This window comes from Pleurodeles waltl, chromosome 4_2 (assembly GCF_031143425.1).
Source record: "Pleurodeles waltl isolate 20211129_DDA chromosome 4_2, aPleWal1.hap1.20221129, whole genome shotgun sequence".
In the NCBI taxonomy this organism is placed as follows: Eukaryota; Metazoa; Chordata; class Amphibia; order Caudata; family Salamandridae; genus Pleurodeles; species Pleurodeles waltl.
Window position 1 is genome coordinate 516,419,942 of NC_090443.1, and position 16,923 is coordinate 516,436,864.

The following is a 16,923-nucleotide window of genomic DNA, read 5'->3' on the forward strand; positions in this document are numbered from 1 at the left end:
AATGACATATCTGCAGCTCAGATTCATTTTCAGTTTCTCAAACAGTATCTCCCCAATTACATTTCAGTGTTTGATAATTTCCCTCATGACCTAGTGACTAGGGACGAAAGGAAGAGGCTGCTCTGTCATACACAAAGTTGTACGTTTTATTTGGTTTTCATACAGAGCTTCATAAAAAGGTTAAAAAAAAGGTTTTTAAAAAAAATCACATAATCATAACAATGAAAGATAAATGACATAACATTAAATAAACAGAAGCTATAAACAAAACACATAAAATACTTGAATATCTTATAAGCAACAGAGGACTACAAAATCTAGTGCCATTCTTGAGCTCACAATGCTACTGTCCAGAAATCTAGAGCTGAGCAAAGAAACCCTGCTTAACATTTTGCACTAAGGTGCTGCACAATTTAAATATTCATTCTGAATGCAGCACTTTCTTATCTAACGAGTCCTCCAAAGTACAAGTTAAGAAACAAATATACGGATGCCATGATTAAACAAAAATTGTGTGTGGATTAGTCTTTCACATATTCAATACCAAACTGAATGCAAGCATGAGATGATTTTCTCGCAACTGTCCCCCGCATTCACCGTACCACATCCGGCAGCAGATCCTTCTCCCACCTTGCTGCCAAAACCTGGAACTCCCTCCCCGTCAACCTACGTCTGACCCAGGACCTCCTGACCTTCAGGAACCACCTCAAGACCTAGCTCTTTGAGCAGTAGCACCTCACCCCGCGCCTTGAGACCCTTCCAGGAGAGTAGCCCGCTTAACAAATCACTGATTGATTTTTGAAGAAATGGTAGAGTACATCCTTAGAATGACTACAGACTAGACCTATTTAATAGTTTTACTTCCAAACCAGTTTTATCTGGGCAACTTAAAACATTTTCGGCCATTCCAGTTCCAAGTCTTATAAGCTCCCAGTACTCTTGCATATACATTGCTCAAGCTCTGTACCACACTGCTAGCCTGAATAGACAAGTTTTCATATAACCCCATAACCACTTACTGTATTTTACGCCTTCAAAGGATTTATATTTTGTTATTTTCTTACACAAAATGCATTTGATCGCCAGAATGTTTGCCTTGCAAACGATTTTAAAGGGAAATTAAACCTCTTCGATCTACTGGAATGTAAAAGATTTGAAGCACAGCCACACTGAAAATTGTCCGCCTACAGACATTTTGAAGGTTCTGAGTTGTATTAAAATGCTTCGTAAGACTCATCCCAAAACATGTATCCTGTCAGTAGCTCTAACTTTAACATTCTCCAATTGCCATGTGAGACCAACTACTGGACACCTAAAAAGGAGCATTACTTCTAATGCTGCCACATTTATATTTAAGTAATACAGAGCAGAATAGTCCCTTGCTTGTTTCAAGAGCCTTCAAACCAGTTGTGGAAGTCTTGGAAGGTGATCAAATGCAGTAATGACAAAACCAGCTGGATTTTTATATTGATTTTGTCTACCATAGGTGGAAACATTCTTACTGCTTTGAAAGTAAGAAAGGTATGAGGACTGACTGAGGTCATTGGCTGTGTTAGCCACACACAATATGCATGCAGACTAAGACACGTGTGTACTCCATCCTACCTCCCCTCAAGGGTCTATATTGTTGCTACTTGATGACAGATCGAGAAAGCAACGTGAACCACTGGGCTTGATATCAGAAAGAAATAAACCTTTGAGGGGGCTGACCACCTTATAACAATAAGCAGCTTGTTTACATGCTACTAATACTTTGCACACTATAATAGGTACCACAATTTTACCTTTTGATAGGGGTTGAAGAACAGACCCTGAACTCCATTCTTGCAGGATTGGCCGGTACTTGGCAATGCTGTTTCAGTATCCGTTCGGCCAGTTTGCAGGCACACAAACTCAGCAGGCATAGACTGGGAGAGCCATTTTCGTTCAGGAGCAGGTGTCAGCTCAGGACCGGTTCTCACCTGGCTCAGGTATCTCCACTAAAGAATTGACGGAAAATATTTAGGTGTTTTAATGGTGTATTTTCTCATTTTAAGTTTATTCAAATTCATGTGTTTATTAATAAAACACTTACTGCTTACCACCTAACTGGACTGCACTCCGTAATGTAAAAAATAGTAGTTAAGGGCTTTAGAGATGCCCAAAAGTCAGTGTTACACACAAGGCTAGCAACAACGGTCACACCCTAGCATAAGTATTACTGAGATCAATTGCAGAAAAGAAAAGCTGTGCAGCTGCTAACGGTCATCACATCCGAGCAGAACAAAGACCAGACTTAAGAGAAATGGGCACTGGTATTGACTTAAGTAGCAGTGCTACTAGAAGCAGTTATAGGGTAAAAAGTTAGTACTGCTACTCTGATGTTGCAGCACAACCAGGAGCATTGATACCATGCCATAAAGGAGCTAATGGGTTTCACAGTTTAAGATCAGTACAAGCAGTGGCAGTCAGAGCACAAAAAACGTAATGCCACTTAGTCATTACCTGAATACCATTACTACCTGGAGCTCTGGTATACAAACAAATGATATTCTAAAGAGGCCCCATACCTGAATGCAGCAATGCTACCAATGCCTGTCAACAAGTAGTTCTCATCAGGGTTGAGGGTGAAAACACCTTTTTTTTATTTAAAAAAACAAAACAAAAACAAAACAAAAAACTGAATCCATTAGGAACATTTTTGTATCTTTATCTCTCCCTTATACCGTCAAATGGTAAAGTAATAAATAAGGGAATCACTGGAACAACATAACACAAAGCTCCAAAGTGTTCTGCATAACAGAGTTTGTTAGCGGTGTTGATTTCCCAGGCCAAAAGACACTTGAATTGTGAGTTCTTCAGAAAGGAGAAGTCAATAAAGTACTTTCTCCTTAATGTACTTTAACCTGCCTAATTGTTTGTCTGGTCAGGACAACAAATTAGAATGGCACTACCTTTAAGGATTTAATTACCCCATTTCCCCTGCAAGCTTTTAAGCTTTTCATTTGTGATGTCTCTGGATGAACTCACCTTCTAAAATAACTCCTGCTCCACCTTTGCCTTAAGCAATTGACACTGAACCTTATATATGTTTGGCCCTATCCTTGATTTAATTCTTCCTAGATCCAACAATGTTTCACTGCAAGCTCAGATACTCCTTTCTTGGACTGACCAACTACTCTCTTCCCCCCACCACTTTAACTAGGATGCAAACCCTTCCATTGCTACTCCTACCTCCCCACTGGCCCTCCTATCCCTACTCTCATCCACCACAAGAAAATCTGTGTCCAACATTTAACCTGGACTTAGGCATATTTTGCCTGGATGCTGATCTCAATGTTCAAGATAACCATCGCTGGATTATGGCCTCCCTAGGAAAGGTTCTCTGTTAGACAGTTCTCTCCCACTCCTTTTTAAGGAATTATTCTCAAAGATACCCCCCCTCTCAGTGTTTTCACATGTCCATTTTGAAATAAAGTCTTATGAACTTAACACAAATAAGGGGGCAGAGCACAGACAGCTAATGCAATTAGCAAAATATAGTGGTCCACTGCCCCACGCAGTGGTGATTTTGAAGAAGACCGCCCATGAAGTTTCACCAAGTGGAGCAAACCACGCAACTCTATGCTGAGAGGAGGATTCCTGTGGAACAACTGCCTGAAGACTTCTAGTGTGCCACAGGGCCCCATGAGCACTAGAGCTCCAAGATTCAGCAACATGCTACATTGGAAAGCAAGGAAAAAATAGGAGTAGCCCCTTTTTTAATTTTATGATACTCTAGTGTCTCAGCTAATCCATTTTTTATATAGATCTTACAAATTTGCAGATGGCAGCTCTTCACTTTCAATAGACCATTCAAAACTGCATTGGAGTCATTCATGACTGGATGCCATTTAACGCTCTTTAGCTCAGTGATAACTTAGAAGAGGGTCCTCTGTAGGCAATACCACCAATCTGTGCTAATACTTGTGTAAGAAAATGTCTCCTTGGCATTGTTATCCCCTGACATTTTGCCTTTGCTGATGCCAAGTTAGGATTTGAAAGTGTGCTGAGGCCTGCTAACAAGGCCCCAGCACCAGTGTTCTTTCCCTAACCTGTACATTTGTCTCCACAATGGGCACACCCTGGCATCCAGGTAAGTCCCTTGTAACTGGTACCCCTGGTGCCAAGGGCCCTGATGCCAGGGAAGGTCTCTAAGGGCTGCAGCATTTCTTATGCCACCCTGGGGACCCCTCACTCAGCACAGACACACTGCTTGCCAGCTTGTGTGTGCTGATGGGGAGAAAATGACTAAGTCGACATGGCACTCCCCTCAGGGTGCCATGCCAACCTCACACTGCCTGTGGCATAGATAAGTCATCCCTCTAGCAGGCCTTACAGCCCTAAGGCAGGTTGCACTATACCATAGGTGAGGGAATAGGTGCATGAGCACTATGCCCCTACAGTGTCTAAGCAAAACCTTAGACATTGTAAGTGCATGGTAGCCATAAGAGTATATGGTCTGGGAGTCTGTCAAACACGAACTCCATAGCACCATAATGGCTACACTGAAAACTGGGAAGTTTGGTATCAAACCTCTCAGCACAATAAATGCACACTGACGCCAGTGTACATTTTATTGTGAAATACACCCCAGAGGGCATCTTAGAGATGCCCCCTGAAAACATACCCGACTTCCAGTGTGGGCTGTCTAGTTTTGCCAGCCTACCACACACCAGACATGTTGCTGGCCACATGGGGAAAGTGCCTTTGTCACTCTGTGGCTAGTAACAAAGCCTGTACTGGGTGGAGGTGCTTCACACCTCCCCCTGCAGGAACTGTAACACCTGGCGGTGAGCCTCAAACACCACAGGGCACTCCAGCTAGTGGAGTTGCCTGCCCCCGCCGGCCACAGCCCCACTTTTGGCGGCAAGGCCTGAGGAGATAATGAGAAAAACAAGGAGGAGTCACTCCCCAGTCAGGACAGCCTCTAAGGTGTCCTGAGCTGAGGTGACTGACTTTTAGAAATCCTCCATCTTGCAGATGGAGGATTCCCCCAATAGGATTAGGGATGTGCCCCCCTCCCCACAGGGAGGAGGCACAAAGAGGGTGTAGCCACCCTCAGGGCTAGTAGCCATTGGCTACTATCCTCTCAGACCTAAACACACCACTAAATTGAGTATTTAGGGGCTCCCAGAACTGAGGAAGATAGATTCCTGCAACCTAAAGAATAAGAAAGACAGCTGACCTGAAGCCCTGGAGTGAAAAAGGAGACGACAACTGATTTGGCCCCAGCCCCACCTACCTGTCTCCCTACTTCGAAGAAAATTGCAACAGCAACGCATCCAACAGGGTCCAGCGACCTCTGAAGCCTCAGAGGACTACCCTGCATCTAAAGGATCAAGAACTCCAGAGGACAGCGGCTCTGTTCACCAAAGACTGCAACTTTGCAACAAAGAAGCAACTTTGAAACAACTTGCGTTTCCCGCCGGAAGCGTGAGACTTGTCACTCTGCACCCGACGCCCCCGGCTCGACTTGTGGAGAACAATCACTTCAGGGAGGACTCCCCGGCGACTGCGAGACCGTGAGTAGCCAGAGTTGACCCCCCCCTGAGCCCCCACAGCGACGCCTGCAGAGGGAATCCCAAGGCTCCCCCTGACCGCGACTGCCTGCTTCAAAGATCCGACGCCTGGTAAAGACGCTGCACCCTCAGCCCCCAGGGCCTGAAGGATCCGACCTCCAGTGCAGGAGCGACCCCCAGTTGGCCCTCTCCCTTGCCCAGGCGGTGGCTACCCCGAGGAGCCCCCCCCCCCCCATCGCTGAAGAGACCCCTTGGTCTCCCAATGATTTCTATTGAGAACGCGTGTTTGCACACTACACCCGGCCGCCCCCGTGCTGCTGAGGGTGTACTTTCTGTGTGGACTTGTGTCCCCCCCCGGTGCCCTACAAAACCCCCCTGGTCTGCCCTCCGAAGACGCGGGTACTTACCTGCTGGCAGACTAGAACCGGGGCACCCCCTTCTCCATTGAAGCCTATGCGTTTTGGGCACCACTTTGACCTCTGCACCTGACCGGCCCTGAGCTGCGGGTGTGGTAACTTTGGGGTTGCTCTGAACCCCCAACGGTGGGCTACCTTGGACCCAAACTTGAACCCCGTAGGTGGTTTACTTACCTGCAAAATCTAACAAACTCTTACTCCCCCCAGGAACTGTTAAAAATTGCACTGTCTAGTTTTAAAATAGCTATATGTGATTTATGTGAAAACTGTATATGCTATTTTGCTAATTCAAAGTTCCTAAAGTACCTACCTGCAATACCTTTCATTTGAAGTATTACATGTAAATCTTGAACCTGTGGTTCTTAAAATAAACTAAGAAAAGATATTTTTCTATACAAAAACCTATTGGCCTGGAATTGTCTCGGAGTGTGTGTTCCTCATTTGTTGCTTGTGTGTGTCCAACAAATGCTTAACACTACTCCTTTGATAAGCCTACTGCTCGACCACACTACCACAAAATAGAGCATTAGAACTCTCTCTTTTTGCCACTATCTTACCTCTAAGGGGAACCCTTGGACTCTGTGCATACTATTCCTTACTTTGAAATAGTGCATACAGAGCCAACTTCCTACAGTGTTTTACTTACCTGTGAACTTAACATTTACTTAACTCCTCCAGGAACTGTTAATTTTTGCACTGTGTCCACTTTAAAAATAGCTTATTGCCATGTTGGCCAAAACTGTACATGCTATTGTGATAATTCAAAGTTAATGTAGGAAGTTGGCTCTGTATGTACTATTTCAAAGTAAGAAATAGCATGCACCGAGTCCAAGGGTTGCCTGTGGGTGTACAACAAATGCTTAACACTACCCTCTGATAAGCCTACTGCTCGACCACACTACCACAAAATAGAGCATTAGAATTATCTCTTTTTGCCACTATCTTACCTCTAAGGGGAAACCTTGGACTCTGTGCATGCTATTTCTTACTTTGAAATAGTACATACAGAGCCAACTTCCTACAGCCCCCCTCCCCTCAGGGAGGAGGCCCAAGGAGGGTGTAGCCACCCTCAAGGACAGTAGCCATTGGCTACTGCCCTTCCAGACCTAATAAAACCCTTAAATTCAGTATTTAGGTGCACCCCAGAACCCAGGAAATCAGATTCCTGCAACCTAAAGAAGGACTGCTGACCTGAAGCCCTGCAGTGAAGACAGAGACGACAACTGCTTTGGCCCCAGCCCCACCGGCCTGTCTCCCTACTTCGAAGAAAACTGCAACAGCAACGCATCCACAGGGACCAGCCTCACAGGACTGCCCTGCATCTAAAGGACCAAGAAGCTCCCGAGAACAGCAGCCCTGTTAAACAAACTGCAACTTTCTGCAACAAAGAAGCAACTTTAAAGACTTCACGTTTCCCGCCGGAAGCGTGAGACTTTCCATTCTGCACCCGACGCCATGGCAGTGTGCATGTGTTAGGTGAGGGGTCCCTAAGGGTGGCACAACACATGCTGCAGCCCTTAGCGACCTTCCCTGGTCACAGGGCCCTTGGTACCACTGGTACCATTTACAAGGGACTTATCTGTGTGCCAGGGGTGTGCCAATTGTGGAAACAATGGTACATTTTAGGTGAAAGAACACTGGTGCTGGTGCCTGGTTAGCAGGGTCCCAGCACACTTCTCAGTCAAGTCACCATCAGTATCAGGCAAAAAGTGGGGGGTTACTGCCACAGGGAGCCATTTCCTTAGAGCTACCCTGCACTTACAATGTCTAATGCTTTGCTTAGACACTGTAGGGGCATAGTGCTCATGCACTTATGCCCTCACCTGTGGTATACTGCACCCTGCCTTAGGGCTGTAAGGCCTGCTAGAGGGGTGACTTACCTATGCCACAGGCAGTGTGAGTTGGGCATGGCACTCTGATGGGAGTGCCATGTCAAGTTAGTCATTTTCTCCCCACCAGCACACACAAGCTGTGAGGCAGTGTGCATGTGCTGAGTGAGGGGTCCCCAGGGTGGCATAAGACGTGCTGCAGCCCTTAGCTTTCCTTCTCTAGACACAGGGCCCGTGGTACTAAGGGTACCATTTACAAGGGACTTATCTGTGTGCCAGGGCTGTGCCAATTGAGGGAACAAAGGTACAGTTTAGGGAAAGAACACTGGTGCTGGGACCTGGTTAGCAGGGTCCCAGCACACTTTCAATCATAACTGGCATCAAGAAAAGGCAAAACGTCAGTGGGGTAACCATGCCAAGGAATGCATTTCCTCACACTAACCACATAGTATGCTGCTCAGCAACACCCTACTATACCAGGACACCAGTTAAACTAGGGAAAATCCTATTCTTCACGTACTAACATGATGAAATTCGAAGAGCTTTCGTCTTCACTGAAATACACAAAAAGCTTGTAATACAACCCAGTAATCATAACCAAATGCAACAAAACAGGTTATCAAAATCCTCCACCAGCTCACTCGAGAAACAGATAATATGTAAGCTTATGTATGTTGTCCAAGCACACCTCTAAGTTTCATGCAAAGTTACTTTCTTAATTGTTTCTTCAATACAACCCTGAAATTGATGTGAAATTCGTGACAGTTCATCAGTGTAGGAAAGTAGCCTCTTTTTAGGATGGTTACCCCCACATTTTGCCTGATGTCAGTGTGGTTTGACTGGGATCCTGCTAATCAGGACCATAGTGACAATGCTCTCTCCCTGTAAACTTGCTTGGACCCCCCCCCCCCCCCAAACATTTGGCATACTGGTGCCCCCTTGTAAGTCCCTAGTACATAGTACCCAGGGCATTGGGGTACCAGGGGTTCACCATGGCTGCAGCATGTATTATGCCACCCATGGAGAGCCCATGCAAAGTGTAGCTGCAGGCCTGCCCCTGCAGCCTGCGTGAAAGGGTGCATGCACCCTTTTCACTACAGGTCACTGCACCAGGTCACTATAAGTCACCCCTATGGTAGGCCCTCCATGTCAGAGGGCAGGGTGCAGGTACCTGTGTGAGGGCACCCCTGCATGAGCAGAGGCACCCTTATGAACTCCAGCCCCATTTTACTGGGCTTCGTGAGTGGTGGTGGTGGTGGTGGTGGTGGGGGTGGGGGTGGGGGGAACGACTCCATTTTATGCTTGTACTGGACATAGATCACTACCTGTGTCCAGCTACATAGTGCTAACTCCGAACCTAGGCATGTTTCATATCAAACATGTCGGAAGCATACTCCAATACTGCTGCCGGTTTTGGAATTATGATTCTATGCACTCTGGGGGCTCCTTAGAGAACCCCCAGCATTGCTTCCATTAGCTTTCTGGGTTTTTCCAGGCAGCCCAAGCTGCTGCCACCCCTCAGATGGGCTTCTGCCCTCCTGCTGCTTGATCAGCTCAAGCCCAGGAAGGCAGAACATAGTATTTCCACTGGGATTTGAGGGGGGTGAACACCCTCTACCTCTGGGCTTGGGATGGGTTGCCTCCCTAAGCCACTGGTAGGCTTTGAAGGGCATCTTTGTTGCCCTCCCTGCATAAACCAGTCTGCACTGGTTCAGGGACCTCCAGTCTCTGCTCTGGCGCAAAACTGCACAATGGAAAGGGGAGTGACCCCTCCCCTGTCCATCGCCCCAGAGGTGGTGCCCAGAGCTCCTCTAGAGGGTCCCTTGATTCCGACATCTTGAATCTAAGGTGGGCAGAGGCCTCTGGGAGCATCTGAGTGGCCACGCAAGACGGGTGACGTCAGAGCCCCCTCCTTGATAGGTGCTTACCTGGCTAGGTGACCAATTCCCCCTTTCAGGGCTATTTAGGGTCTCCCTCTTGGGTGGGTCCTCTGATTCGGCTTACAGATTCCAGCAGGACTCCTTTGCAACCTCTACATTCACTAATGGCCACTGGAACAGTGACTTGACCCTTCAGGTACCGACAATCTGCATCCATGACAAAGACTCTGCTTGCAACATTGTTTCCACGGCTTCTTCCAGCTTCTGCAACATTTACCCGTCTGTGCATCCTCCGAGGGCAGCAAGACTTCAGTCTGCACAAGAAGGAAGGAATCTCCCTTGGTGTGAAGGAGACACTCCCCTGCACCGCAGGCACCAACAGCAACGACTACTGGCTGCATGGATTTCCTCTCATCCTGAGCTGCGCAGATCCTGCATCACAGGTGGTGGTCTGGAGTGATCCCCTTGGTCCTCTCTGCCAGCTGTCAAACTTTGTTGTATGTAAGCGTTTGCCTTCCAACGCAGGACAATACCCTGTGCACCGCGTCACCTGCAGCTACCAAGGCTTGTCTCCTTTAAGGGATCTGCAGGCTCCGTAAAGCCCCAAGCCCCCTTCCCTGCGACGCACAGCTCTGTTTGCTTCTCCTGAGGCGTGGGACTCTTCTTCAGTTGTGCTGCGTGGGCTCCTCTGTGACTCTTGGGTCCTCTTCCAGTGGGTCGTCTGTGGGGGCTGCCTTTTCTTCTGTGGACTCTGCATTGCTGAGGGTCCCCTTAAACTCCCCCAGCCCAAACCTCCCTCCCCCACCCACGCAAGCCCCAGGTGAGTCCTTCTGGACCTTGCTAGTCCCCAGCAGCTCCACTTTTCTTCTACCGCGACTCCACGCCATAGACTGCAATCATCCATTCGGTGTGGGACGTCGACTGCATCCTCCAGGAACTAGTCACCAACTCTAGGGCTGCATTGCTGACTGTCTTTGTCCTACTGTTCACCAACTCCTGCAACCACCGGACACTCCTGCGAATTCTGGACTTGGTCCCTTCTTTTTCGGGTCTTCCTCTTCAGGAATCCACTGCTGGTTTCTTGCAGTCTTGTCTGGGTGTTGCATTGTCTTCATTTTAGTTTTTGTGGGTGGTTTGGGGGAAGTCCGGTAACTTACTCCTTTTTCCTGGTCGCTACTGTGGTACCTACCTTTGGAGTTTCCTAGTACCCCAGCTCCCCTCTACACATTCTGCTTACCTAGGTGGGGGTCCTGCATTCGCATTCCTTTTTTTCAGTACATGGTTGGGGCTCCCCCTAGGGTCACTATTGCTATTTGCACTGTTTTCTACTTCTTTGTATGCTTATTTCTTTTTACTAGTGTACATATCTAGTGTAGGAAGTTGGCTCTGTATGTGCTATTTCAAAGTAAGGAATAGCATGCACAGAGTCCAAGGGTTCCCCTTAGAGGTAAAATAGTGGTAAAAAGAGATAATACTAATGCTCTATTTTGTGGTAGTGTGGTCGAGCAGTAGGCTTATCCAAGGAGTAGTGTTAAGCATTTGTTGTACATACACATAGACAATAAATGAGGTACACACACTCAGAGACAAATCCAGCCAATAGGTTTTGTTATAGAAAAATATCTTTTCTTAGTTTATTTTAAGAACCACAGGTTCAAATTTAACATGTAATATCTTGTTTGAAAGGCATTGCAGGTAAGTACATTAGGAACTTTGAATCATTTCAATTGCATCTATACTTTTCAAGTTATTGACAAATAGCTACTTTAAAAGTGGACACTTAGTGCAATTTTCACAGTTCCTGGGGGAGGTAAGTTTTTGTTAGTTTTACCAGGTAAGTAAGACACTTACAGGGTTCAGTTCTTGGTCCAAGGTAGCCCACCGTTGGGGGTTCAGAGCAACCCCAAAGTCACCACACCAGCAGCTCAGGGCCGGTCAGGTGCAGAGTCCAAAGTGGTGCCCAAAACGCATAGGCTAGAATGGAGAGAAGGGGTGTAGGAAGTTGGCTCTGTATGTGCTATTTCAAAGTAAGGAATAGCATGCACAGAGTCCAAGGGTTCCCCTTAGAGGTAAAATAGTGGTAAAAAGAGATAATACTAATGCTCTATTTTGTGGTAGTGTGGTCGAGCAGTAGGCTTATCCAAGGAGTAGTGTTAAGCATTTGTTGTACATACACATAGACAATAAATGAGGTACACACACTCAGAGACAAATCCAGCCAATAGGTTTTTGTATAGAAAAATATCTTTTCTTAGTTTATTTTAAGAACCACAGGTTCAAATTTAACATGTAATATCTTGTTTGAAAGGTATTGCAGGTAAGTACATTAGGAACTTTGAATCATTTCAATTGCATGTATACTTTTCAAGTTATTGACAAATAGCTACTTTAAAAGTGGACACTTAGTGCAATTTTCACAGTTCCTGGGGGAGGTAAGTTTTTGTTAGTTTTACCAGGTAAGTACGACACTTACAGGGTTCAGTTCTTGGTCCAAGGTAGCCCACCGTTGGGGGTTCAGAGCAACCCCAAAGTCACCACACCAGCAGCTCAGGGCCGGTCAGGTGCAGAGTTCAAAGTGGTGCCCAAAACACATAGGCTAGAATGGAGAGAAGGGGGTGCCCCGGTTCCGGTCTGCTTGCAGGTAAGTACCCGCATCTTCGGAGGGCAGACCAGGGGGGTTTTGTAGGGCACCGGGGGGGACACAAGCCCACACAGAAATTTCACCCTCAGCAGCGCGGGGGCGGCCGGGTGCAGTGTAGAAACAAGCGTCGGGTTTGCAATGTTAGTCTATGAGAGATCAAGGGATCTCTTCAGCGCTGCAGGCAGGCAAGGGGGGGCTTCCTCGGGGAAACCTCCACTTGGGCAAGGGAGAGGGACTCCTGGGGGTCACTTCTGCAGTGAAAGTCCGGTCCTTCAGGTCCTGGGGGCTGCGGGTGCAGGGTCTTTTCCAGGCGTCGGGACTTAGGTTTCATAGAGTCGCGGTCAGGGGAAGCCTCGGGATTCCCTCTGCAGGCGGCGCTGTGGGGGCTCAGGGGGGACAGGTTTTGGTACTCACAGTCGTAGAGTAGTCCGGGGGTCCTCCCTGAGGTGTTGGTTCTCCACCAGCCGAGTCGGGGTCGCCGGGTGCAGTGTTGCAAGTCTCACGCTTCTTGCGGGGAGATTGCAGGGTCTTTAAAGCTGCTCCTTGAAACAAAGTTGCAGTCTTTTTGGAGCAGGTCCGCTGTCCTCGGGAGTTTCTGGTCTTTTTCGGAGCAGGGCAGTCCTCAGAGGATTCAGAGGTCGCTGGTCCCTTGGAAGGCGTCGCTGGAGCAGAGTTCTTTGGAAGGCAGGAGACAGGCCGGTGAGTTTCTGGAGCCAAGGCAGTTGTCGTCTTCTGGTCTTCCTCTGCAGGGGTTTTCAGCTAGGCAGTCCTTCTTGTAGTTTGCAGGAATCTAGTTTCTAGGTTCAGGGAGAGCCCTTAAATACTAAATTTAAGGGCGTGTTTAGGTCTGGGGGGTTAGTAGCCAATGGCTACTAGCCCTGAGGGTGGGTACACCCTCTTTGTGCCTCCTCCCAAGGGGAGGGGGTCACAATCCTAACCCTATTGGGGGAATCCTCCATCTGCAAGATGGAGGATTTCTAAAAGTTAGAGTCACCTCAGCTCAGGACACCTTAGGGGCTGTCCTGACTGGCCAGTGACTCCTTGTTGCTTTCTTTGTTCTCTCCAGCCTTGCCGCCAAAAGTGGGGGCCGTGGCCGGAGGGGGCGGGCAACTCCACTAAGCTGGAGTGCCCTGCTGGGCTGTGACAAAGGGGTGAGCCTTTGAGGCTCACCGCCAGGTGTCACAGCTCCTGCCTGGGGGAGGTGTTAGCATCTCCACCCAGTGCAGGCTTTGTTACTGGCCTCAGAGTGACAAAGGCACTCTCCCCATGGGGCCAGCAACATGTCTCTAGTGTGGCAGGCTGCTGGAACTAGTCAGCCTACACAGACAGTCGGTTAAGTTTCAGGGGGCACCTCTAAGGTGCCCTCTGGGGTGTATTTTGCAATAAAATGTACACTGGCATCAGTGTGCATTTATTGTGCTGAGAAGTTTGATACCAAACTTCCCAGTTTTCAGTGTAGCCATTATGGTGCTGTGGAGTTCGTGTTTGACAGACTCCCAGACCATATACTCTTATGGCTACCCTGCACTTACAATGTCTAAGGTTTTGTTTAGACACTGTAGGGGCACCATGCTCATGCACTGGTACCCTCACCTATGGTATAGTGCACCCTGCCTTAGGGCTGTAAGGCCTGCTAGAGGGGTGTCTTACCTATACTGCATAGGCAGTGAGAGGCTGGCATGGCACCCTGAGGGGAGTGCCATGTCGACTTACTCGTTTTGTCCTCACTAGCACACACAAGCTGGCAAGCAGTGTGTCTGTGCTGAGTGAGAGGTCTCCAGGGTGGCATAAGACATGCTGCAGCCCTTAGAGACCTTCCTTGGCATCAGGGCCCTTGGTACTAGAAGTACCAGTTACAAGGGACTTATCTGGATGCCAGGGTCTGCCAATTGTGGATACAAAAGTACACGTTAGGGAAAGAACACTGGTGCTGGGGCCTGGTTAGCAGGCCTCAGCACACTTTCAATTGTAAACATAGCATCAGCAAAGGCAAAAAGTCAGGGGGCAACCATGCCAAGGAGGCATTTCCTTACATCTAGTGTTTAACTTACCTCCTATTGGAGGGTTGCCTCAAGTACTTTTTGGTAATTATGTCACTAAAATAAAGTACCTTTATTTTTGTATCACTGAGTATTTTCTTTCATGTGTTTAAGTGCTGTGACTACAGTGGTACTGCATGATCTTTGCATGTTTCCTAGATACAGGTCTCATTCACAGCTACCTCTAGTGAGCCTGGCTTCTAGACACTGCCTACACTACACGAATAGGGGATACCTGGTATGAGGTGTAAGTACCTTGGGTATCCACCACATACCAGACCAGCTTCCTACCGTCAGACATAAACAAGATGTAGGCTTTATGTGGTGGTTACTTTTATGTGGACTTTCATTTTTGATTTGCATTGTACATTTCTGAATTTGCTTTAAAATGGCTTTTTCTAACATTTCCTTCTGTTGTCGCTGATCCAACAAAAGCAGTTAATGATGGAGACAAGCCACGAAGTGTACTGTTTTTCGGTCCTTGTGTATTTTTCTCCAATTCTCAGCCGACCACCCTTCCTATGTGTATTGCTCCTGTGTGACTGCATGGGCCACTATTTGTAGAACAGATTAATCTTTTGGGCCTCTTCTGGGTCGTCGGACAGTGTTTCAAACCTAAATACACAAAAGACTAGAGCTAGGTGTGTGCTGAATGACCTCTGACTAGATCTGGACATAGGTACTACCCAACTGTTTTGTTCTGCTTGAGTTGTCCCACTGCATTTTATACAACCAACTACTCCATTTGAGTCAAGCAGTTTGAAGTTGTGGATTTACTGGGGACAGCCATAACTTGGTATGTTTCTTTCTGTCAGGACAGAGAAAAGTATTTTTCTCCCTCCTTTCCACTTTAAATCATCTCCAGTCCTTTGCAGGGGCTTCAGGGCTCATCAGTTCCTCCATATTATTCAATGTCAACAACAGGCCTCTGATTCACATTATACAAATATTTGGATTCAGAGAATACTCCTATGCTGAAGATGCTAAGCTTATTCTGAGAATTAATAAATATTTATTTGTAATCTAGGGTACAATTACTGTATTTAAGCCATCCAACAGGGAATTCATGAAAACTTATTGAGACTCTAAAATGCTGCTTTTAGGCCATCATTCTTCCTGCACATCGGCTATCTGGTCCCCTCAGCCAGGAGCACCTCCCACTGCAGTTGAAAATGTTAAAGGCCTATGATTTTGGCTACATCACACCCTAATCCCTGAACGTAATATTTAATGCTGTGGATTCCTCCTGTTACTACCAAATGAGGACCATTAAGATACTCATCTTTTTGTTCTGTCTCATCTGAAATCACTTGTCATCAATACTATTACTTTTACACTGGATTACACTCAGTAGAACATACAATGTGAGATAGAGTTTGTATACATTTGCATAGCGGGTGTTTCAGACGTGATCATGAGTCATGACATAAATGGAAAATGTCACTTACCCAGTGTACATCTGTTCGTGGCATTAGTCGCTGCAGATTCACATGCTGTGCATAGTCCGCCGTCTGGTGTTGGGCTCGGAGTGTTACAAGTTGTTTTTCTTCGAAGAAGTCTTTTCGAGTCACGAGACCGAGGGACTCCTCCCACTTTGGTTCCATTGCGCATGGGCGTCGACTCCATCTTCGATTGTTTTCCCCGCAGAGGGTGAGGTAGGAGTTGTGTATGCTAGTAATAGTGCCCATGCAATGGAATGAATACGTATGTACCAAATGAAGGTTAAAGTAATATATTTACAAATGTACAAATGTTGAAGATATACTTCAAAACGGCTACAGGCTCCCGGGGAGGCGGGTGGGCGCATGTGAATCTGCAGCGACTAATGCCACGAACAGATGTACACTGGGTAAGTGACATTTTCCGTTCGGTGGCATGTGTAGCTGCAGATACACATGCTGTGCATAGACTAGTAAGCAGTTATCTCCCCAAAAGCGGTGGTTCAGCCTGTAGGAGTTGAAGTAGTTTGAAATAAAGTTCTTAGTACGGCTTGCCCTACTGTGGCTTGTTGTGCAGATAACACATCTACACAGTAGTGTTTAGTAAATGTATGAGGCGTAGACCATGTTGCTGCCTTACATATTTCGTTCATTGGAATATTTCCTAGAAAGGCCATAGTAGCTGTAAAGAAATGGCTCCCTGTTGCAGTTACCCCCCACTTTTTGCCTGATACTGATGCTGACTTGACTGAGAAGTGTGCTGGGACCCTGCTAACCAGGCCCCAGCACCAGTGTTCTTTCACCTAAAATGTACCATTGTTTCCACAATTGGCACAACCCTGGCACCTAGGTAAGTCCCTTGTAACTGGTACCCCTGGTACCAAGGGCCCTGATGCCAGGGAAGGTCTCTAAGGGCTGCAGCATGTCTTATGCCACCCTAGGGACCCCTCACTCAGCACAGACACACTGCTTGCCAGCTTGTGTGTGCTGATGGGGAGAAAATGACTAAGTCGACATGGCACTCCCCTCAGGGTGCCATGCCAACCTCCCACTGCCTGTGGCATAGGTAAGTCACCCCTCTAGTAGGCCTTACAGCCCTAAGGCAGGGTGCACTATACCACAGGTGAGGGCATATGTGC

The 16,923-nt window shown here is 47.2% G+C and overlaps 1 protein-coding gene across 3 annotated transcripts in view; it reads right to left on the bottom strand.

Annotated features, from left to right (window-relative positions):
• PRRC2C (proline rich coiled-coil 2C) overlaps positions 1–16,923 on the bottom strand; it is a 1,097,702-nt gene that overhangs the window by 169,052 nt on the left and 911,727 nt on the right. For all 3 annotated transcript variants that reach the window (XM_069232016.1, XM_069232017.1, XM_069232015.1), the window contains exon 30: positions 1,785–1,979. In XM_069232016.1, the coding sequence (XP_069088117.1) occupies positions 1,785–1,979 (195 nt within the window). The remainder of the gene's footprint in view (positions 1–1,784; positions 1,980–16,923) is intronic.